General features: G+C 43.5%; 1 protein-coding gene across 1 annotated transcript in view; it reads left to right on the plus strand.

The window, feature by feature from the left end:
* Positions 1-25,625, plus strand: part of LOC106610889 (centrosomal protein of 170 kDa) — an 85,751-nt gene that overhangs the window by 23,062 nt on the left and 37,064 nt on the right. Inside the window, exons 3-8 of the mRNA XM_014210552.3 lie at positions 1,863-1,952; positions 3,556-3,634; positions 3,857-3,915; positions 8,042-8,237; positions 19,702-19,839; positions 23,788-24,252. Of these exons, the coding sequence (XP_014066027.1) occupies positions 1,863-1,952; positions 3,556-3,634; positions 3,857-3,915; positions 8,042-8,237; positions 19,702-19,839; positions 23,788-24,252 (1,027 nt within the window). The remainder of the gene's footprint in view (positions 1-1,862; positions 1,953-3,555; positions 3,635-3,856; positions 3,916-8,041; positions 8,238-19,701; positions 19,840-23,787; positions 24,253-25,625) is intronic.

Consider the following 25,625-nt stretch of genomic DNA (forward strand, 5'->3'; position numbering starts at 1 on the left):
GTGGATGCTGTAGTTCGCTGTGTGGATGCTGTAGCTCTCTGTGTGGATGCTGTAGCTCTCTGTGTGGATGCTGTAGCTCTCTGTGTGGATGCTGTAGCTCTCTGTGTGGATGCTGTAGCTCTCTGTGTGGATGCTGTAGCTCTCTGTGTGGATGCTGTAGCTCTCTGTGTGGATGCTGTAGCTCTCTGTGTGGATGCTGTAGCTCTCTGTGTGGATGCTGTAGCTCGCTGTGTGGATGCTGTAGTTCGCTGTGTGGATGCTGTAGTTCGCTGTGTGGATGCTGTAGTTCGCTGTGTGGATGCTGTAGTTCGCTGTGTGGATGCTGTAGTTCGCTGTGTGGATGCTGTAGTTCGCTGTGTGGATGCTGTAGTTCGCTGTGTGGATGCTGTAGTTCGCTGTGTGGATGCTGTAGTTCGCTGTGTGGATGCTGTAGTTCGCTGTGTGGATGCTGTAGTTCGCTGTGTGGATGCTGTAGTTCGCTGTGTGGATGCTGTAGTTCGCTGTGTGGATGCTGTAGTTCGCTGTGTGGATGCTGTAGTTCGCTGTGTGGATGCTGTAGTTCGCTGTGTGGATGCTGTAGCTCTCTGTGTGGATGCTGTAGCTCTCTGTGTGGATGCTGTAGCTCTCTGTGTGGATGCTGTAGCTGTCTGTGTGGATGCTGTAGCTCTCTGTGTGGATGCTGTAGCTCTCTGTGTGGATGCTGTAGCTCTCTGTGTGGATGCCGTAGCTCTCTGTGTGGATGCCGTAGCTCGCCGTGTGGATGCCGTAGCTCGCCGTGTGGATGCCGTAGCTCGCCGTGTGGATGCCGTAGCTCGCCGTGTGGATGCCGTAGCTCGCCGTGTGGATGCCGTAGCTCGCCGTGTGGATGCCGTAGTTCGCCGTGTGGATGCCGTAGTTCGCCGTGTGGATGCCGTAGTTCGCCGTGTGGATGCCGTAGGTCTCCGTGTGGATGCCGTAGGTCTCCGTGTGGATGCCGTAGCTCTTTGTGTGGATGCCGTAGCTCTCGGTGTGGATGCCGTAGCTCTCTGTGTGGATGCCGTAGCTCTCTGTGTGGATGCCGTAGCTCTCTGTGTGGATGCCGTAGCTCTCTGTGTGGATGCCGTAGCTCTCTGTGTGGATGCCGTAGCTCTCGGTGTGGATGCCGTAGCTCTCGGTGTGGATGCCGTAGCTCTCGGTGTGGATGTCGTAGCTCTCTGTGTGGATGCCGTAGCTCTCTGTGTGGATGCCGTAGCTCTCTGTGTGGATGCCGTAGCTCTCGGTGTGGATGCCGTAGCTCTCGGTGTGGATGCCGTAGCTCTCGGTGTGGATGTCGTAGCTCTCTGTGTGGATGCCGTAGCTCTCTGTGTGGATGCCGTAGCTCTCTGTGTGGATGCCGTAGCTCTCGGTGTGGATGCCGTAGCTCTCGGTGTGGATGCCGTAGCTCTCGGTGTGGATGCCGTAGCTCTCTGTGTGGATGCCGTAGCTCTCTGTGTGGATGCCGTAGCTCTCTGTGTGGATGCCGTAGCTCTCTGTGTGGATTCCGACGCTCTCTATACTATCTCTCTTCCTCCCTCCACTTTCCCTACATGTTGTATCTGTCTTGGTGTCTGTTTGTGCTTCCATCTCTGTCTGTGATAGAGTAAAACAGGGCCTAACTGCCTTATGAATGGAAATATAATCTGACTTCAAAGCAGAATTGTGTGAACAATACATGTGATTCCTCCTCCAAGCACTGACATTGTCACAAGGTTGATGTTTAAACTATCATGCACACACTGTTATCATCATGTCAAAAACAGTTCAAGTTCATCATTGATGTCAAGTTACCATTCAACAATGTGTAACACCATTACTGACTGTGACTGTTGGGTTTTTGTTTACAGTCGCGGAGTGTTGACAAGCAGCATGCAGTCATCAACTATGAGGTGACCAGCGATGAGCACAAAGTCAAGGACCTGGGCAGCCTGAACGGGGTGAGTAAAAGGGGAGGAGAAGACATGTAAAAGGGGAGGAGGTTGTGCTTCATCTTTAGGCCAATCTAATTTGCTCCAGCTTTGACTTGAGAGGAATTGACAGGGCTGAGATAATTACCTGACCTGTAAATGTGTGTCACATGGCATTAACAGAATGCATTCTCAAATGACATGCCCCTTTATTCCACACCATGATCTTTTCACAGCAGAGTAAAACCATGTTGAAGTGCTCTTCCTGCCACATGGTGTGTGTGAGTCATGTGTTAGTTGTCCTATTTCTGCTGATGGCTCAGTGTGTAACTTACTCAGTGTGTAGGCTAACCCACTAGCCTGGAACAATTGTGAAGCATTCTCTCAGGCAGGAAGCTGGAGTCATAAGCTCTTCCTCCTGAGTCATGCTTCAGGATTCCTCCCCCGTCGTTCGAGGGCCCATGGCAACAGGAAGTAGCACTACATCCCATGCTGGGCCAATCAGAGCCTGACTGCTGAATGCCCTGCACATCTTACTCATCTTTATGATGGATCTACATCCCATGCTGGGCCAATCAGAGCCTGTCTTCTAAATGCCCTGCACATCCTACTCATCTTTAGGATGGATCTACATCACATGCTGGGCCAATCAGAGCCTGTCTGCTGAATGCCCTGCACATCTTACTCATCTTGAGGATATATTTTGAATCATAAGAGAAGTCAACTGTGTATGTTAAATCTTTATGTCCAGGACTCTGTTTTGATAAATCCTGATAGCAACAACAGCTAGCCTACATTCATAACTGTATCTTCTAATTAGACACTGCAACCACCTCTCAGCTAACACTTCTATTACCCAATGTAACCCTTCTTCTCTTTTAGAGTGACTTTAAACTGGACTTGTGACTATAAAAAAAGTGACTGATTTTTATTTCTATGCTCTCCATGAAGGACCCAGGTAGAAAAAAGTACCTCTTGTCCCTTTCATCAAGTTCTGTCACACTATTTAGAGGTCAGACAGAGACAGGCACAGAGTCAGGAAACTTAATCGGTGTCAGTGATGATTGGAAATGCTTGGTCAGTGAGGCCAGAGCTGCCAATGTTTTCCTGGCCCCGCTCTGCACCCATCATCTGACATACCTTCCATAAACAGACCCCATCAGCTGATTCAATGTCTCTGGCTGCAGTGTGGGACAGTTTTCACATCACCTGATTATTTAAGGCGCTGCCTTTCCTTTTATAATGGCACTATGGCTGGTTCTTATGGGGGGTTGGAGAGATCTGCAAGAAAGACAGAAATCACATTTACTTAAGATTTTTACAGTCCCAATGTAAATCAACCCTAATCCAATTTCTCGCCATCACCTTTTGCCTGCAGGTTTGTGGTGATTTGTAACTGAGAATGAAAGGTAATATATTCTGGTTTAAATGTAGCCTGAAATGAAGTTTTCAGGGAACAGTATCCCTAAATTCATTACGTAACTCAAGTCTGAGCCACAAGGGTTTTAAGCAATGAGAACTGGGCTGGCACGCCTGGCACTGGAGAGAGGCGGAGGGCAGTGAATTTATGTGCTATTTATAATGTGCTCCAAGTCCTTTACAAACAGGTTTTCCCTCTTTTCTCTCCACACAGACATTTGTGAATGATGTCCGAATCCAGGAGCAGATGTATATCACTTTAAAGATTGACGACAAGCTGAGGTTTGGATATGATATCCTTTCAATCATTCAGTCCTTAACATTTTAATGACACAACATTATTGTAATCTAAACAGACATGAGGCATCTGTTCACTTCATTGCTCTCGTCCACTGATCATTTGTCAAGCTGTATAATCTGCAAATGTCAAACTGTCATCCACTGACTGTTGTGTGTATAATGACGTGACTGTAGATGCAAACAGTGTGAAAGTGTATTCCCTTAACCTGTTTCACATATCAACCTGTTCACGGTGGTGCGTGGGGAGATGACTGTCCCAGACGAGGCTCTTCAGGTAGAACACTACACAGTACATACAACCCTTCACATATTGTACTGGGATGGAATGTACACAACCATTCAAAAGTTTGGGGTCACTTAGAAATGTCCTTGTTTTTTAAAGAAAAGCAATTTTTTTGTCCATAAAAATAACATCAAATTGATCAGAAATACAGTGTAGACATTGTTAGTGTTTTAACTGACTATTGTAGCTGGAAACAACATATTGTTTATGTAATATCTACAGAGGCCCATTATCAGCAACCATCACTCCTGTGTTCCAGTAGCATGTTGTATTAGCTAATCCAAGTTTATCATTTAAAAGGCTAATTGATCATTAGAAAACCCTTTTGCAATTATGTTAGCACAGCTGAAAACTGTTGTGCAGATTAAAGAAGCAATACAACTGGCCTTCTTTAGACTAGTTGAGTATCTGGAGCATCAGCATTTGTTGATTCGATTACAGGCTCAAAATGGCCAGAAGCAAATACCTTTCTTCTGAAACTCGTCAGTCTATTCTTGTTCCGAGAATTGAAGGCTATTCCATGCGAGAATTTACCATAAAACTGAAGATCTCGTCCAAAGCTGTGTACTACTCCCTTCACAGAACAGCTCAAACTGGCTCTAACCAGAATAGAAAGAGGAGTGGGAAGCCCCGGTGCACAACTGAGCAAGAGGACAAGTACATTAGAGTGTCTAGTTTGAGAAACAGACAAGTCCTCACAAGTCCTCAACTGGCAGCTTCATTAAATAGTACCCACAAAACACCAGTCTCAACGTCAACAGTGACGAGGCGACTCCAGGATGCTGGCCTTCTAGGCAGAGTTGCAAAGAAAAAGCCATATCTGACTGGCCAATAAAAATAAAAGATGAAGATGGGCAAAAAAACACAGACACTGGATAGAGGAAGATTGGAAAAAAAGTGTTATGGACAGACTAATCTAAGTTTGAGGTGTTCGGATCACAAAGAAGAACATTCGTGAGAAGCAGAAAAATGATAAGATTCTGGAAGAGTGCTTGAAGCCATCTGTCAGGCATGGTGGAGGCAAGATGATGGTCTGGGGGTGCTTTGGTGGTGGTAAAGTGGGAGATATGTACAGGGTAAAAGGGATCTTGAAGAAGGAAGGTATCACTCCATTTTGCAACACCATGACATACCCTGTGGACGGCGCTTTATTGGAGCCATTTTCCTCCTACAACAGGACAATGACCCGAAGCACAGCTTCAAATTATGCAAGAACTATTTAGGGAAGAAGCAGTCTGGTATTCTGTCTATAATAGAGTGGCCAGCACAGTCACCGGATCTCAACTCTATTGAGCTGTTATGGGAGCAGCTTGACCATATGGTACGTAAGATGTGCCCATCACGCCAATCCAACTTGTTGGAGGCGCTTCAGGAAGCATGGGGTGAAATGTCTTCAGATTACCTCAACAAATTGACAACTACAATGCCAAAGGTCTGCAAGGCTGTAATTGCTGCAAATGGAGGATTCTTTGGCGAAAGCAAAGTTTGAAGGACACTATTTTTATTTCAATTAAAAATAATTATTTATAACCTTGTCAACGTCTTGATTATATTTCCTATTCATTTTGCAACTCCTTTCATTGTATGTTTTCATGGATAACAAGTACATTTCAAAGTGACTCCAAACTTTTGAACGGTAGTGTATGTAACCTTCTCCCAATTTGTAACACATCAGAATGTGGAAAAAGTCAAGGGGTGTGAATACTATTTGAAGGTGCTGTATATCAGAATATCTATGTTGTACTCAATATCAGGGCTATCTGGGGTGCTAATTTCTGCTAAATATGAAATAGCAATGGTTATACCATAGTATAACAAAGTGTCTGTAAGTACAGGGTCTTCAGAAAGGATTCACACGCCTCGGTTTTTTCAAAATGTTGTTGTGTTACAGCCTGAATTTAAAATCGATTAAATTTAGATTTTTGGTCCCTGGCCTACAGACAATACTCTATAATGTCAAAGTGGAAGTGGAACTACCGTAATTTCCGGACTATAAGCCGCAACTTTTTTCCCACGCTTTGAACCTTGCAGCTTAAACAATGACACAGCTAATATATGGATTTTTCCCGCTTTCAATTTTTTTTTCTCCAAAAAAACACATTCTGTGACGTGCTCAGTTTTTTGGCGGAATGAAGCTTTCATTAGACCAATGAAATTGCCGAACGGGTTAAGGTCAAACAACTTTTTTGTTTACTGTTTAGATTAAATCGAGCGCTCTCAAACTTCCCATCATTCTGATTACGGTAGTCATTTTGTCACCCTCATCATGGCAAAGACACGGAGAAATGCATATGATGCAGCTTTCAAGTTGAAGGCGATTGATCTGGCTGTTGGAAAAGGAAATAGAGCTGCTGCACGGGAGCTTGGTCTTAATGAGTCGATGATAAGATGTTGGAAACAGCAGCGTGAGGAATTGACTCAGTGCAAAAAGACAACTAAAGCTTACTGCTAATTTTGTATTTTTTGTTACAAGCCGTGTTTCGTTAAAGCTTATTTATTTTTGTTACAAGCCGTGTTTCATTAAAGCCTATTTATTTTTGTTACAAGCCATGTTTCGTTAAAGCCTGTGTAAAGTTCATTTGTTTCAATGTACCGGTAGGCACCTGCGGCTTATAGACATGTGCGGCTTATTTATGTTAAAAAAAAAAAAAATGTAATTCAGTGGGTGCGGCTTATATTCAGGTGCGCTCAATAGTCCGGAAAATACGGTATGTCTTTTGACATTTTTACAAATTAATAAAAAATGAAAAGCTGAATGGTCTTGAGTCAATAAGTATTCGTCCCCTTTGTTAAGGCAAGCCTAAATAAGTTCAGGAGTAAAAATGTGTTTAACAAGTCACATAAAAAGTTGCATGGACTCATTCTGTGTGCAATAGTAGTGTTTAACATGATTTTTGAATGACTACCTCATCTCTGTACCCCAGGGAGATTTTCCAATGCCTCACAAAGAAGGGGACCTATTGATGGGTAAAACGTTATTAATTACATGGTGAAGTTATTAATTACACATTTGATGGTGTATCAATATACCCAGTCACTACAAAGATACAGGCGTTCTTCCTAACTCAGTTGCCGGAGAGGAAGGAAACTGCTCAGGGATTTAACGATGAGAACAATGGTGACTTTAAAACAGCAACAGAGCTGTGCTAGGAGAAAGCTGAAAATATTCCATAACATGCATCTGTTTGCAACAAGGCACTAAAGTAATACTGCACAGAATGTGGCAAAGCAATTCACTTTTTGTCCTGAATAAAAAATATGTTTGGGGCAAATCCAATACAGCATATTACTGAGTACCACTCTTCAAATTTCAAGCATAGAGTGGCTGCATCATGTTAAGGGTATGCTTGTAATCCTTAAGGACTGGGGAGTTTTTCAGGATAAAAAGCAAACGTAATGGAGCTAAGCACAAGCAAAATCCTAGAGGAAAACCTGGTTCAGTCTGCTTTTCACCAGACACTGGGAGATGAGTTCACCCTTCAGCAGAACAATAACCTAAAACACAAGGACAAAATTAAACTTGGGTTCACTTACCAAGAATACATTGAATGTTTTTGAATTGCAGAGTTACAGTTTTGTCTATTTGAAAATCTATGGCAATACCTGAAAATGGTTGTCAAGCAATGATCAACAACCAATTTCACAGAGCTTGAACAATTTTGAAAAGAATAATGGGCAAATGTTGCACAATCCAGGTGTGGAAAGCTCTTAGAGACTTACCCATAAAGCTCACAGCTGTAATCACTGCCAAAGGTGCTTCTTCAAAGTATTGACTCAGGGGTGTGAGTACTTATGTAAATGAGATATTTCATTTTCAATATATTTGCCAAAAAAATCTAAAAACATGTTTTCACTTTGTCATTATGGGGTATTGTGTGAAGATGGATGAGAAAAAAAAATCAATTTTGAATACAGGCTGTAACATAACAAAATGTGGAATAAGTCAAGGGGTATGCATACCTTCTGAAGGCACTGTAGGTTCATGAGATTTTATCTTGCCCCATGCAAATATAACTTTAAGCTGTGTGTGTCAGCATTAGATGAATGATGATATTTTTGTCTCTGACGGTGTTCCACTCTGTTTCTCCATCGCTCCATCCCTTCCTCCCTCCATCAGCATGAGAAGTTCACCAGCCAGCTCCAGCTGACTAAGAAGCCCTCCAACGGTGAGCCCACCAAGTCACCTGCCAAGTCACCTGCCAAGTCCCCTGCTAAGACCCCCAGACCAGCCGGGACCAAGGCAGCCGAGGGGACCACCATGGAGCCATCGGCCAAACCTGCTGATTCACACCAGGGTGATGACAAGATGGCAGGTGAGAGCAGGAAGCACATATAAGAGATTACATTTATGTTGTACGGTATGACCCAGTCATTTCAGGGAAATAATGAATGCAATATTTCAGTTTTGATTTTCAATCATGACACAATATTTGGAAATAAGCAATATCTGCATCCAAGTTGTGACTAGATTCATAATTCCATTTTATAACGATAGCATTTTAGAATCAGTATTCTGAATGAGTAAGCAATGAATGTCCTGATCCTACCATAGATTGGACAGTGATACACATGCATGGACTACCAGTCATCTAAAAGACTAATAAACCTGTCACTGCCTGTCTCTTATGGAGACTTGTCTGTTTATCTATTGACTGTAATAAAAGAGCGAGAGTTTAGGGCGTGTTTAAATAACACATTGTCATTAAAACATCACACTAATCTGAGCTACTGTCCTGTACCACTGGGGTGTCTTATCTGATTAGCCAGCCCAGCATGCTCCAGTTCCCACTATCAGTAGCCACTGGGCAAAGACGTCAATTAAACGTCTATTTCGCGTTGGTTCAACGCATAAACAACATTAATTCAACCAGTGTGTGCCCAGTGGGAAAGAGCTATATTTATCTACAGGATGCAGCAGAGTGGCTGCAGCTGCTCCTATCTCTCCCTGTGCAGTAGACAGGGAGAATGTCTCCTACACTTGCATCGTTTACGCATTCGTTTAGTCACTCAGCTGGAGGGAGAGTTTATGCTGGTGTTGGTGTGGATAGCAGTTTAGTATCTCTTACAGTAGATGGTACAGCTGTGGGAGTTGAATAGCTACTGTATTACAGATGGCACAAGACTTTAACAGGGGAACCATGGCTTTTGGATTGTGACATACAGTACATGGTTCATTGTTATTACATTAGGAATCACAGTGTTCTTTTGCTATGCATTGGGGTGGCAGGTAGCCTAGCGGTTAAGAGTGTTGGGCCAGTAACTGAAATGTTGCTCAGGGTCTTCTCCATGATGTTTTTAACAATCTGGTGCTGCTGAGTACAGCGTGGGGGGCAGTGCCTTAGAGATTTTTGTGTTTTTGAACACTTGTAACTGCCATTTCCTGCAATCTAGAGGAAAATAATTGCTTAAATTATAACATATAAAGTGGTGCAGCCAGGCTACAAGGTGGTGCAGTTCCCTCTTACATTCTTTGGGGAAAACCCTAGTCGCTGGTTCGAATCCCTGAGCCGACTAGGTGAAAAAAATCGGTCGATGTGCCCTTGAGCAAAACACTTAACCCTAATTTCTCCAGTAAGTCGCTCTGGATAAAAGCATCTGCTAAATGACTAACATTTAAGGGAACATCCAAACGGTTTGGTCCCTATGGATTGAGTTGTTTTTCTGATAAATGAGAGGATGTCCTTAATTTTTTACTTTAGCCATGGCCATAGTCCCTAGACCAGGGATCATCAACTAGATTCAGCCGCTGGCTGATTTTATTGAGCGGATGGTCAGGGGGCTGAAAGATAATTACAGAACATTTGAAGAATGCAATTTGACTGCAAGAAGCCAAAACAGATATAATATTTTACAAACATATACAGTTGAAGTCGGAAGTTTACATACACCTTAGCCAAATACATTTATACTCAGTTTTTCACAATTCCTGACATTTAATCCAAGTAAATATTCCCTGTTTTAGGTCAGTTAGGATCACCACTTTATTTTAAGAATGTGAAATGTCAGAATAATAGTAGAGAGAATGATTTATTTCAGCCTTTATTTCTTTCATCACATTCCCAGTGGGTCAAAAGTTTACATACACTCAATTAGTATTTGGTAGCATTGCCTTTAAATTGTTTAACTTGGGTCAAACGTTTCGTGTAGCCTTCCACAAGTTTCCCACAATAAGTTGGGTGAATTTTGGCCCATTCCCCCTGACAGCTGGTGTGACTGAGTCTGGTTTGTAGGCCTCCTTGCTCGCACACGCTTTTTCAGTTCTGCCCACAAATTTTCTACAGGATTGAGGTCAGGGCTTTGTGATGGCCACTCCAATACCTTGACTTTGTTGTCCTTAAGCCTTTTTACCACAACTTTGGAAGTAAGCTTAGGGTCATTGTCCATTTGGAAGACCCATTTGCGACCAAGCTTTAACTTCCTGACTGATGTCTTGAGATGTTGCTTGAATATATCCACATAATTGTCCTGCCCCATGATGCCATCTATTTTGTGAAGTGCACCAGTCCCTCCTCCAGCAAAGCACCCCCACAACATGATGCTGCCACGCCCGTGCTTCACAGTTGGGATGGTGTTCTTCGGCTTGCAAGCCTCCCCCCTTTTCCTCCAAACATAACGATGGTCATTATGGCCAAACAGTTCTATTTTTGTTTCATCAGACCAGAGGACATTTCTGCAAAAAGTACGATCTTTGTCCCCATGTGCAGTTGCAAACCGTAGTCTGGCTTTTTTTATGGCGGTTTTGGAGCAGTGGCTTCTTCCTTGTTGAGCGGCCTTTCAGGTTAAGTCAATATAGGACTCCTTTTACTGTGGATATAGATAATTTTGTACCCGTTTCCTCCAGCATCTTCACAAGGTCCTTTGCTGTTGTTCTGGGATTCATTTGCACTTTGCGCACGAAAGTACGTTCATCTCTAGGAGACAGAACGCGCCTGCTTCCTGAGCGGTATGACGGCTGCGTGGTCCCATGGTGTTTATACTTGCGTACCATTGTTTGTACAGATGAACATGGTACCTTCAGGCATTTGGAAATTGCTCCCAAGGATGAACCAGACTTGTGGAGGTCTACAATTTATTTTCTGAGGTCTTGGCTGATTTCTTTTGATTTTCCCATGATGTCAAGCAAAGAGGCACTGAGTTTGAAAGTAGGCCTTGAAATACATCCACAGGTACACCTCCAATTGACTCAAATTATGTAAATTAGCCTACCAGAAGCTTCTAAAGCCATGACATCATTTTCTGGAATTTTCCAAGTTGTTTAAAGGCACAGTCAACTTAGTGTATGTAAACTTCTGACCCACTGGAATTGTGATACAGTGAATTATAAGTGAAATAATCTGTCTGTAAACAATTGTTGGAAAAATGACTTGTGTCATGCACAAAGTAGATATCCTAACTGACTTGCCAAAACTATAGTTTGTTAACAAGAAATGTGTGGAGTGGTTGAAAAACAAGTTTTAATGACTCCAATCTAAGTGAATGTAAACTTCCGACTTCAACTCTAGCTTACATTTATATACGATCATGTGTTTCTTTATGATGAATGGTATTTCCAGGTATTTTTTCAGTAGTGTATGTCCAACAATTAAAATTATTTCTAAAAATAATATAGTACCAGTCAAAAGTTTGGACACACCTGCTCATTCCAGTGATTTTCTTTATTTTTTCTATTTTCTAAATTGTAGAATAATATTGCAGACATCAAAACTATGAAATAACACATATGGAATCATGTAGTAACCAAAAAAGTGTGAAACAAATCAAAATATATTTTATATTTGAGATTCTTCAGTGTAGCCACCCTTTGCCTTGAAGTCAGCTTTGCACACTCTTAGCATTCTCTCAACCAGCTTCATGGGGTAGTCACCAGAAATGCATTTCAATTAACAGGTGTGCCTAGTTAAAAGTTAATTTGTGGAATTCCTTTTCTTCGTAATGCGTTTGAGCCAAACAGTTGTGTTGTGACAAGGTAGGGGTGTTATACAGAAGATAGCCCTATTTGGTTAACCTCTTACATCTAGACGTTCCGCTAGCGGAACACCTGCTCCAATATCCAATGATAGGCGTGGCGCGAATTACAAATTCCTCAAAAATACAAAAACTTCAATTTTTCAAACATATGACTATTTCACAGCATTTTAAAGACAAGACTCTCCTTTATCTAACCACACTGTCCGATTTCAAAAAGGCTTTACAGCGAAAGCAAAACATTAGATTATGTCAGCAGAGTACCAAGCCAGAAATAATCAGACACCCATTTTTCAAGCTAGCATATAATGTCACAAAAACCCAGAAGACAGCTAAATGCAGCACTAACCTTTGATCTTCATCAGATGACACACCTAGGACATTATGTTATACAATACATGCATGTTTTGTTCAATCAAGTTCATATTTATATCAAAAAACAGCTTTTTACATTAGCATGTGACGTTCAGAACTAGCATACCCCCCGCAAACTTCCGGAGGAATTTGCTAACAATTTACTAAATTACTCACGATAAACGTTCACAAAAAGCATAACAATTATTTTAAGAATTATAGATACAGAACTCCTCTATGCACTCGATATGTCCGATTTTAAAATAGCTTTTTGGTGAAAGCACATTTTGCAATATTCTAAGTACATAGCCCAGCCATCACGGGCTAGCTATTTAGACACCCGGCAAGTTTAGCACTCACCAATATCAGATTTACTATTATAAAAGTTTGATTACCTTTTGTCTTCGTCAGAATGCACTCCCAGGACTGCCACTTCAATAACAAATGTTGGGTTGGTCCAAAATAATCCATCGTTATATCCGAATAGCGGCGTTTTGTTCGTGCGTCCCAGACACTATCCGAATGGTAAAGAAGGGTCGTGCGCATGGTGCAATTCGTGACAAAAAAATTCTAAATATTCCATTACCATACTTCGAAGCATGTCAACCGCTGTTTAAAATCAATTTTTATGCCATTTTTCTCGTAGAAAAGCGATAATATTCCGACCGGGAATCTCCTTTTCGGCAAACAGAGGAAAAAATCACAAAGACGGGGGCGGCCAGGTCACGCGCCTAAGCCCACAGTCCCTTGATCGGCCACTTGAGAAAGGCGATAATGTGTTTCAGCCTGGGGCTGGGATGACGACATTCTGTTTTTTCCCGGGCTCTGAGCGCCTATGGACGACGTAGGAAGTGTCACGTTAGAGCAGAGATCCTTTGTAAAAGATAGAGATGGCAAAGAAGTTCCAGAAATGGTCAGACAGGCCACTTCCTGTAAAGGAATCTCTCAGGTTTTGACCTGCCATTTGAGTTCTGTTATACTCACAGACACCATTCAAACAGTTTTAGAAACTTTAGGGTGTTTTCTATCCATATATAATAAGTATATGCATATTCTAGTTACTGGGTAGGATTAGTAACCAGATTAAATCGGGTATGTTTTTTATCCAGCCGTGAAAATACTGCCCCCTAGCCATAAGAGGTTAAAGACCAAGGCAAGAAGAGCTCAAATAACCAAAGATAAATGACTGTCCATATTTTAAGACATGAAGGTCAGTCAATCTGGAAAATTTCAAAAACTTTGAAAGTTTCTTCAAGTGCAGTTGATAAAACCATCAAGCGCTATGATGAAACTGGGTCTGATTAGGACCACCACATGAAGGGAAGACCCAGAGTTACCTCTGCTTCACAGTATAAGTTAATTGTAGTTAACTGCACATCAGATTGCAGCCCAAAAAATGCTTCACAGAGTTCAAGTAACAGACACATCTCAACATCAACTGTTCAGAGGAGAGTGCGTGAATCAGGCCTTTATGGTCGAATTGCTGCAAAGAAACCACTGCTAAAGGACACCAATAAGAAGAAGAGACTTGCTTGGGCCAAGAAACACGAGTAATGGACATTGGACCGGTGGAAATCTGGCGCTGGAGAAGAAGGCTGATGTTTTACCGATTTGTGATTTTTTTGTTTGTTTATTTGCGTTGTTTGTGACTTATTTTTTTACTTATTTTGTACATGATGTTGCACCTACCGTCTCTTATGACTGACAATAACTTTTGGACATCAGGACTGTGATTACTCACCACGGACTGGCAGAATCCTTTTTTCCTTTAACGAGTGTAACGAGCCCGACGCGAACGATATACTGCTTTCTCGGGAACAGGCCCAGATCTCCATGATTTGCGTGAAGAGGCAGAGAAAAAGGAGCCAAAGGGCGGGCTGCCTTCTGAGAATTCGTAGGTGATCGAATAAACCTCCACTTACTTCCATTCTGTTTGCAAACGTGCAATCTTTGGAAAATAAAATAGATATTAAACTACCAACGGGACATTCAAAATTGTGATATCTTATGTTTCAGGAAATTGTGGCTGAACGACGACACTATCAACATACAGCTGGCTGGTTATACGCTGTACCGGCAGGATAGAACATTGGCGTCTGGTAAGACAAGGGGCGGCGGACTATCTATTTTTGTAAACAACAGCTGGTGCACGATATCTTAAGGAAGTCTCAAGCTATTGCTCGCCTGAGGTAGAGTATCTCATGATAAGCTGTAGACCACACTATCTACCTAGAGAGTTTTCATCTGTATTTTTCATAACTTTTTACATATCACCACAGACTGAGGCTGGCACTAAGAGAGCATTGAATGAGCTGTATTCCGCCATAAGCAAACAAGAAAACTCTCACCCAGAGGCGGCGCGCCTAGTAACCGGGGACTTCAAACTTAAATCCGTTTTACCAAATTTATATCAGCATGTTAAATATACAACCAGAGGGAAAACAACTATGGACCACCTTTACTCCACACACAGAGACGCATACAAAGCTCTCCCATGCCCTCCATTTGGCAAATCTGACCATAATTGTATCCTCCTGATTCCTGCTTACAAGCAAAAATCAAAGCAAGAAGCACCAGTGACTAGATCAATAAAAAAGTTGTCAGATAAAGCAGATGCTAAGCTACAGGAATGTTTTGCTAGCACAGACTGGAATATGTTCCGGGATTCCTCCGATAGCATTGAGGAGTACACCACATCAGTCACTAACTACATCAATAAGTGCATCGATAGCGTTGTCCCCACAGAGACCGTATGTACATACCCCAACCAGAAGCCATGGATTACAGGCAACATCCGCACTGAGCTAAAGGCTAGAGCTGCCACTTTCAAGGAGCAGGACTCTAACCCGGAAGCTTATTAGAAATCCCGTTATGCCCTCCGACGAACCATCAAACAGGCAAAGCGTAAATACAGGACTAAGATCGAATCGTACTACACCGGTTCTGACACTCGTCAGATGTGGCAGGGCTTGCAAACCGTTACAGACTACAAGGGGAAGCACAGCCGAGAGCTACCCAGTGACACGAGCCTCCCAGATGAGCTAAACTACTTCTATGCTCGCTTCGAGGCAAATAACACTTAAACATGCATGAGAGCACTAGCTGTTCCGGAAGACTGTGTGATCAAGCACTCTGCAACCGATGTGAGTAAGACCTTTCAACAGGTCAACATTCACAAGGCCGCGGGGCCAGACGAATTACCAGGACGTGTACTCCGAGCATGCGCTGACCAACTGGCAAGTGTCTTCACTGACATTTTCAACCTCTACCTGTCTGATTCTGTAATACAACATGTTGTAAGCAGACCACTATAGTGCCTGTGCCCAAGAACACTAAGGTAACCTGCCTAAATGACTACTGACCCATAGCACTCACGTCTGTAGCCATGAAGTGTTTTGAAAGGCTGGTCATGGCTTACAGCAACACCATTATCCCAGAAACCCTAGACCCACTCCAATTTCCATACCGCCCAAACAGATTCACAGATGATGCAATCTCTATTGCACTCCACACTGCCCTTTCCTACCTGGACAAAAGGAACACCTATGTGAGAATTCTATTCATTGACTACAGCTCAGCGTTCAACACCATAGTGCCCACAAAGCTCATCAATAAGCTAAGGACCCTGGGACTAAACACCTCCCTTTGCAACTGGATCCTGGACTTCCTGACGAGCCGGCCCCAGGTGGTAAGGGTAGGTAACAACAGATCTGCCACGCTGATCCTCAACATAGGGGCCCCTCAGGGGTGCGTGCTCAGTCCCCTCCTGTACTCCCTGTTCACTCATGACTGCACGGTCAGGCACGACTCCAACACCATCATTAAGTTTGCCGATGACACAACAGTGGTAGGCCTGATCAACGACTATGACGAGACAACCTATAGGGAGGAGGTCAGTGACCTGGCTGTGTGGTGCCAGGATAACAGCCTCTCCCTCAACGTGATCAAGACAAAGGAGATGATTGTGGACTCCAGGAAAAAGAGCACCGATCATGCCCCCATTCTCATCGACGGGGCTACAGTGGAGCAGGTTGAGAGCTTCAAGTTCCTTGGTGTCCACATCACCAACAAACTAACATGGTCCAAGCACACCAAGACAGTCGTAAACATTTACATTTTAGTCATTTAGCAGACGCTCTTATCGAGAGCGACTTAGAGTAGTGAATGCATACATTTCATACATTTCATTTCATGCATATTTTTTTTTTGTGTACTGGGCCCCCGTGGGAATCGAACCCACAACCCTGGCGTTGCACCACCATGCTCTACCAACTGAGCCACAGGGAAGACCCCGTGTGCACAACAAAACCTATTCCTCCTCAGGAGACTGAAAAGATTTGGCATGGGTCCTCAGATCCTCAAAAGGTTCTACAGCTGCACCATCACTGCCTGGTATGGCAACTGCTCGGCCTCTGACCGCAAGGCACTACAGAGGGTAGTGCGAATTGTCCAAGCTTCCTGCCATCCAGGACCTCTATACCAAGCGGTGTCAGAGGAAAGCCCTAAAAATTGTCAGACTCCAGCCACCCTAGTCATAGACTGTTCTCTCTGCTACCGCACGGCAAGTGGTACCGGAGTGCCAAGTCTAGGTTCAAGAGGCTTCTAAACAGCTTCTACCACAAGCCATAAGACTCCTGAGCATCTAATCAAATGGCTCCCCAGACTATTTGCATTGCCCCCCCCCCCCACCCCCGTTACACCGCTGATAGTCTCTGTTGATATCATCTATTCATAGTCACTTTAATAACTCTACCTACATGTACATATTACCTCAACTAAGCGGCGCCCCCACACATTGACTCTGTACCGGTACCCCGCTGTATATAGTCTTGCTTGTGTTATTTTACTGCTGCTCTTTAATTACTTGTTACTTTTATTTCTTATTCTTACCCGTATTTTTTTTAACTGCATTGTTGGTTATGGGCTTGTAAGTAAGCATTTCACTGTCAGGTCTACACCTGTTGTATTCGGTGCATTGACTAATGAAATTTGATTCAATTTGATTTGAAATCTGTCCTTGAGTCCAAACTGGAGGTTTTTGGTCCCAACTGCCGTGTCTTTCTGAGAGTAAGTGAACGGATGATCTCTGCATGTATGGTTCCCACCATGAAGCATGGAGGAGGAGGTGTGATGGGGTGGGGGTGCTTTGCTGGTGACACTGTCAGTGATTTATAAAAAATTCAAGGCACACTTAACCAGCATGGCTACCACAGCATTCTGCAGCGATATGTCATCCCATCTGGTTTGCGCTTAGTGGGACTATCATTTGTTTTTAGACAGGACAATGACCCAACACACCCTCCAGGCTGTGTAAGGGCTATTTGACCAAGAAGGAGAGCGATGGAGTGCTGCATCAGATGACCTGGCCTCCACAATCACCCGACCTCAACCAAATTGAGATGGTTTGGGATGAATTGGACCGCAGAGTGAAGGAAAAGCAACCAATAAGTGTTCAGAATATGTGGGAACTCCTTCAAGACTGTTGGAAAATCATTCCTCATGCTGGTTGAGAAAATGCCAAGAGTGTGCAAAGCTGTCATCAAGGCAAAGGTTGGCTACTTTGAAGAATCTCAAATATAAAATATATTTGTTTAACACTGTTTTGGTTACTACATGATTCCATCTGTGTTTTTTCATAGTTTTGATGTATTCACTATTATTCTACCAAGTGGAAAATAGTACAAATTAATAAAATCCCTTGAATGAGTAGGTGTGTCCAAACTTTTGAGTGGTACTGCATATATACATTATATTTTTTGCTCAGAAACTTAAACCACCCGCGGTCTGCCAGTTAAGGAACCCTGGTCTATAGTATCAGGATCAAAACAACAGATGTTCTAACACTGTCATATGGGGCATCAGGCTTAACACATAAGTCCAATGTACCAACATTACATTTAACCCGGCTTGCCACCCATTATGTGTTTAATTACAGCATCTGCAGTGGGGGCCTTCAGCAGAGGGCCTGTAATGATAGGGAGAGCCACATCCACCCATATGTCTCCTTTATTACTCGACAACCATTAAAAAATAGGAGGCGGGAAGCATTTACATGTGTTCCTCCTTGTCGGCTTCTCTGCCACCTGGATACTGAAGCCTGCTAATTGTCCTTTTAATGCTAATGTATTATTCACAGACAGGCAGTTACTGTATGATTCCTTTCCTCTCTGCAGTCAGACAGTCACCGTATGTTTCCTTTCCTCTCTGCAGTCAGACAGTCACCGTATGTTTCCTTTCCTCTCTGCAGTCAGACAGTCACCGTATGATTCCTTTCCTCTCTGCAGTCAGACAGTCACCGTATGATTCCTTTCCTCTCTGCAGTCAGACAGTCACCGTATGTTTCCTTTCCTCTCTGCAGTCAGACAGTCACCGTATGTTTCCTTTCCTCTCTGCAGTCAGACAGTCACCGTATGTTTCCTTTCCTCTCTGCAGTCAGACAGTCACCGTATGATTCCTTTCCTCTCTGCAGTCAGACAGTCACCGTATGATTCCTTTCCTCTCTGCAGTCAGACAGTCACCGTATGTTTCCTTTCCTCTCTGCAGTCAGACAGTCACCGTATGATTCCTTTCCTCTCTGCAGTCAGACAGTCACCGTATGTTTCCTTTCCTCTCTGCAGTCAGACAGTCACCGTATGTTTCCTTTCCTCTCTGCAGCACACCACCATAGGTTAAATGGAGATTTTATGCAGGCAGGCAAAACTCCTTACCAATCTTGCAGCATTTATAGGCTCGTCACTAATCTTGTAGCAATAATAGGAATTTATATGCATTTTGAGCACAGTCCTCTGTGAATGCACACTGCAATTAGTGCATTCTTTGGGTTTTGTTCATATGCAAAGTCAGTGCTTGCTTACACTGCAGCCCGAAGTGAATATTGGGTTCCATTTTACTATTGTGACATTGTTGGCAGTAAATGGGCCTACACATTGTGTCCCAGACCTGGCTTCAACTAACAAATACTATTTTCATGGTCTGTAAAGTCACACCCATATAAAAATCCCAGCTGGATTCAACTGGATGAAGTCAGTGGGGAGAGGAGAAGGTAGTTAGAAGGTCAGGCCTTTGGCAGCTGGGAGAGGAGAAGGTAGTTAGAAAATCAAGCTTTTGGCAGTGGGGAGAGGAGAAGGTAGTTAGAAAATCAAGCTTTTGGCAGTGGGGAGAGGAGAAGGTAGTTAGATAATGGAGCAGAGGTTTGGTGTTGATGGGTTTGTCCCTCGTTTTTCTGCTGATTGGGTAATGTAGGTCAGGGGAACGGCTAAAGCCAAACCACTGCTCCAAGTCCCATCATCCAGGACAGATGAATTAAAAGACACAGTGCAGCTGCTCAGGAACAGTCACAGTAACTACTGGCCAGTTACTGTATCAATTGACTTCATTCATTTATTTTGTCAAACACCCCTTGACGAATGTCATACATTAAATCTAAATTGTGTGAAACCTCTTGTGTTTGTGTTATAGGGGACATAGCAGCATCGCACCGGGGAACACCTCTGTATGGACAGCCATCTTGGTGGGGGGATGGGGACGCAGACGACGAGAATTCCTTCAAGCAGGAGACCAAGACGTATGGGAAGAAGCATGACAGCTCTGCAGCAGGTAAGAACCAACTTGACCTCATCATATCTCAAGTATGATATTATATGTTTCAAATGTTGGCAAGATGATCAGATGCATGCACACATGTTTCAGTACATTAGATGAGCTACTCTAGGACATGATTAAATGTACAGTACATTAGATGAGCTACTCTAGGACATGATTAAATGTACATTACATTAGATGAGCTACTCTAGGACATGATTAAATGTACAGTACATTAGTTGAGCTACTCTAGGACATGATCAAATATTAATTGGCACTCTTTCATGAACACAAATGACAATTGACATTCCTGATGGCTTGAGGTCAAATTAACATGAACTATCTTGTTCTGAACTGGCAGATGTTCCTGGTTGATTATTGTCCTCTATGTAATGTGTGTTCTGAAGTAATACTGTTGTTCTAACAGAACTATATGCCAACTTGGAACATAAAGAATACTTTCTGTAAGTAGTGAGATGGTGGCTTCATGTTAATTCCCAGGCTCATCCAGTCTTTGTGTATTGAGGGTAATGGCCATGTGACGCAGTACACCGTGTGGATATGCATGGTGTGTGTTTGTGTTGGTCCAGAGGATCCCATTAAGTTGTGCTGGGCAGGAGTAACAGGATTAATGATTAGGCCAGGCTTGGTGGCGGCAGGACACCCAATGGGTGCTGGCGTGGAGTGGGGGAAGGCCGTCCAGACCTCTTCACGACTGTCTTGGTGTGTGTGCACCATGATAGTTCGTTAGCGATGTGGATAGCAAGGAACATGAAACTCTCGACCCTCTTCACTACAGCCCCGTCAATGTTAATGGGGGTCTGTTCGGCCCTTCTTTTCCTTTAGTCCATGATCAGCTCCTTTGTCTTGCTCACATTGAGGTAGAGGTTGTTGTCCTGGCACCACATGGCCAGGTCTCTGACCTACTCCCGATAGGCTGTCTCATCGTTGTCGGTGTTCAGGCCTACCGCTTTTGTGTCATCAGCAAACTTAATGATGGTGTTGGAGTCGTGTTTGGCCATGCAGTCGTGGGTGAACAGGGAGTACAGGAGGGGACTAAGCATGCACCCTTGAGGGGCCCCAGTATTGAGGATAAACATGGCCTTACCACCTGGGGACGGCCCGTCAGGAAGTCCAGGACCCAGTTTCAGAGGGCGGTGTTTAGTCCCAGGGTCCTTAGCTTAGTGATGAGCTTTGGGAGCACTATGGTGTTTAACATTGAGCTGTAGTCAGTGAACAGCATTCTCACATAAGTGTTCCTTTTGTCCAGGTGGGAAAGGACAGTGTGGAGTGCGATTGAGATTGCATCATCTGTTGGGGAGGTATGCAAATTGGAGTGGGTCTAGGGTTTCCGGGATAATGGTGTTGTCAGCAATGACCAGCCTTTCAAAGCACATCATGGCTACCGACATGAGTGCTACGGCGTTGTAGTCATTTAGGCAGGTTACCTTCCCTTTCTTGGGCACAGGGACTGTGGTGGTCTGCTTGGAACATGTAGGTATTACAGACTCGGTCAGGGAGAGGTTGAACATGTCAGTGAAGAGGTTGATTAATAAGGGTAAAACAGTTAAAAGTCCTACCAGACTACTTAGGTTTATACTGTTGTTATGTGGTTACTGTCATAAATATGTATTAATATGGGTGTTAGTAATGCTCTGTCATAAATATGCGTTAACATGGTTGTTGTTAGTAATGCTCTGTCATAAATATGTATTAATATGGGGGTTGTTAGTAATGCTCTGTCATAAATATGTATTAATATGGGTGTTAGTAATGCTCTGTCATAAATATGTATTAATATGGGTGTTGTTAGTAATGCTCTGTCATAAATATGTATTAATATGGGGGTTGTTAGTAATGCTCTGTCATAAATATGTATTAATATGGGTGATGTTAGTAATGCTCTGTCATAAATATGTATTAATATGGGTGATGTTAGTAATGCTCTGTCATAAATATGTATTAACATGGGTGTTGTTAGTAATGCTCTGTCATAAATATGTATTAACATGGGTGATGTTAGTAATGCTCTGTCATAAATATGTATTAACATGGGTGTTGTTAGTAATGCTCTGTCATAAATATGTTTTAACATGGGTGTTGTTAGTAATGCTCTGTCATAAATATGTATTAACATGGGTGATGTTAGTAATGCTCTGTCATAAATATGTATTAACATGGGTGATGTTAGTAATGCTCTGTCATAAATATGTATTAACATGGGTGATGTTAGTTATTCTGTGTGTGTGTCTCATGTACTCTAATGACCCATGGGGGTACTTGGCCTATCCACAGGGGATACTTCAGGGGTACTCTGGACAGAGCAACATTCAGTTGGTGGTATAGTAAGTGAAAAGGGTTGGGAACCACTGCTCTAATGTACAGTGTTCCTGTTAAATGAATGACCATCATGACCCTCAGTGCTTTAGAGTTGAGTCACATGATTCATCATGAAATCCTTAGAGGAAGAGTTGTAGTATTTATTTAAAAAGGGAGGTTCTAAGCTTAACTTGTGGTGGTCTTGTTTGTGGAAGCAGTGGGTATTTGTTGGATGCTTGGATAGGATGAAACCTGAAAGCACAGCCTTATTTGCCACCAGACCTGTTGGTGACTATAATCTAGGACCTGATGCGAGGGGTGTCAGTTTGAATATAGTTCTCTAAATTGACAACGTTATGTCTCATTTCACTCAATTTTTTACTTTGTTGAAAGCCACAGTTATTTGCAGTCATGCTTTCAGGAGCTTATCTGTTTTCAAAGAGATACAAACAGTACTTACTTTCAAGTTGAATTGAAAGATATAACGTTCGAGAAAGATTTGGCCTTATAGGGGGATCCTACATCCCAGTAGGTATTATGCTTTGAATATTTGACTTTGATATTGTTCCCTTACTCCATAAGAGAGGAAATCTACAAAACTAACTTGTATTTTCCAAGAACAAGTCAGCTGCTCACTTTGTCATAGGTATAAACTAGATGGTCTAAATATGCCATAATGCCTTGCCACATAATCAAATGAAGTTACACAATCATTATTAAGTAAGTGACATTATTAAGTAAGTGACACTACATGGCTTTGTTCCTGTCTGCCTGGGCCCCAGTACAGCCTGACCTGTTTTGCCACCAATGCTCCTTATAGGACACATCACTGCACTCTATACTCCTCTGTAAACTGGTCATCTCTGTATACTCGTCGCAAGTCACACTGGTTGATGCTTATTTATAAAACACTCTTAGGCCTCACTCCCCCTATCTGAGATACCTACTGCAGCCCTCATCCTCCACATACAACACCCATTCCTTCCAGTCACGTTTTATTAAAGGTCCCCAAAGCACACTCATCCCTGGGTCGCTCGTCTTTTCAGTTCGCTGCAGCTAGAGACTGGAACGAGCTGCAAAAAAACACTCAAACTGGACCGTTTTATCTCCATCTCTTCTTACTGACAGTTGTGGCTGCTTCGCATCATGTATTGTTGTCTCTACCTTCTTGCGTTTGTACTATTGTCTGTGCCCAATCATGTTTGTACCATGTTTTGTGCTGCTACCATGTTGTGCTGCTGCCATGTTGTGTTGCTACCATGTTGTTGTCGTGTTTTGTTGTGTTGCTGCCATGCTGTGTTGTTGTCTTAGGTCTCTCTTTATGTAGTGTGGTGGTGTCTCTCTTGTCGTGATGTGTGTTTTGTCCTGTATTTTTTTTTCAATCACTGACAGTGTTGTCCTGTATTCTTTTGCCTTTTGGTAGGTCGTCATTATAAATAAGAATTTGTTGTTTATTAACTGACTTGCCTAGTTAAATAAAGGTTACATAAATAAATATAGGGCTGTGTTCTGCCAGGGCCTCAGACACTGATTCAGACTAATGGTGAGACTCACAACAGACACAGTTGAGCGGCCCATTTGGGGCCCGTGACTTCTGACATCTAGATACTGATCCCCAGTGTTCTCCTCTCTGTGAACCTACAGACGGCAGAGAGCCTAAGAGGAGTGAGAGGCCTATGGAGGATGGTCTGGGTCCTGAGCCCAGCTACTTTGAGATCCCCACCAAGGAGTCTCAGATGGCTGAGGACAGCATTCATGAGATCCCTACGAAAGACACTGAGGGGGCTGCTGCTACCACCGCCAGCAGCGCTCAGGGCCACGCCTCACCTCACGCCTTCACCATCGAGTTTGATGACACCTCCCCTGGCAAGGTCACGATCAAGGACCATGTGTCCAAACTGACTCCTGACCACCGGCCCCGGCCTAAGAAGGCCCCCCAGCCGGGAAACAAGGACCTCAGCACCCTACAGGCCGCCATGATGGCCTCTGAGAGCAAGGTGGCTGATTGGCTGGCCCACAATGACCCCCCCACGGTGCGCAGTGAGTCCACAGAGGAGGACAGCAAGAGCATCAAGAGTGATGTCCCCGTCCACTGCCACAGGCTCAAAGGTAAGGGCCATGTCCTGCCTGCCTGTCTTTCTCTCTGTCCCTCAGTTTCTGTTGCCAGATCAGCAAATGCACTTATTTCCTCCCTATAGCCACACCACAGTATCCTCTACTAACTGTTGTACATCTGGCCTTGCTAACCTCACAATGTAGCTGATCTGATCAACGTGTTTTACTGCTAAAAGCCATGAGTGTTTGAGTTATTTTGGGAGGTTTTTTGCAAGATCCTGTAAAATGCATCCTCTTAATAAAGCTCATCCCTTTCTCGCTAAAAACAGAGCCAAAATGTTGTATTTTTTATCTTATCATCTAAAGTAAGACTAGTGTTTACCTCGAAACGCCTAGAATAGCGGCTCTTCTGATGCAGTAATGACCGTTAACCATCAACCAGACTTCAATTACTCATACCTGGTCATGTAACCTACTGTATGGCCCATACCTGTCATTGTTCTCAGGCTGGTCATTGTTAATATAATTTGTTCTTAACTGACTTGCCTACTTAAATAAAGGTTATTTATTTATTATTTATTTATTTTTAAATATGGCCCATACCTGTCATTGTTCTCAGGCTTTTCACGTAATCTACTGTATGCTGTGTGTATTGGAGCAGGAGATCCTTGCCTAGCCTTGGTTCCGATCTTTCCGACATTAAAGAATTACTTCCACTTTTCTAATGCCTGTAGCTACAGTCTCACTCCAAGCTGCAGTACAGCAGGCAGTCAGACAGGAGAGAAGGCAGGAAATGCCATGGCATGTTGACTCCTCCTGTTGGCAGTCAGACAAGAGAGAGGGCAGGAAATGCCATGGCATGTTTACTCCTCCTGTAGGCAGTCAGACAGGAGAGAGGGCAGGAAATGCCATGGCGTGTTTACTCCTCCTGTAGGCAGTCAGACAAGAGAGAGGGCAGGAAATGCCATGGCATGTTTACTCCTCCTGTAGGCAGTCAGACAAGAGAGAGGGCAGGAAATGCCATGGCGTGTTTACTCCTCCTGTAGGCAGTCAGACAGGAGAGAGGGCAGGAAATGCCATGGCGTGTTTACTCCTCCTGTAGGCAGTCAGACAAGAGAGAGGGCAGGAAATGCCATGGCGTGTTTACTCCTCCTGTAGGCAGTCAGACAAGAGAGAGGGCAGGAAATGCCATGGCGTGTTTACTCCTCCTGTAGGCAGTCAGACAAGAGAGAGGGCAGGAAATGCCATGGCGTGTTTACTCCTCCTGTAGGCAGTCAGACAAGAGAGAGGGCAGGAAATGCCATGGCGTGTTTACTCCTCCTGTAGGCAGTCAGACAAGAGAGAGGGCAGGAAATGCCATGGCGTGTTGACTCCTCCTGTAGGCAGTCAGACAAGAGAGAGGGCAGGAAATGCCATGGCGTGTTTAC

Source organism: Salmo salar, chromosome 01 (genome assembly GCF_965601325.2).
Source record: "Salmo salar chromosome 01, fSalSal1, whole genome shotgun sequence".
NCBI lineage: Eukaryota > Metazoa > Chordata > Actinopteri > Salmoniformes > Salmonidae > Salmo > Salmo salar.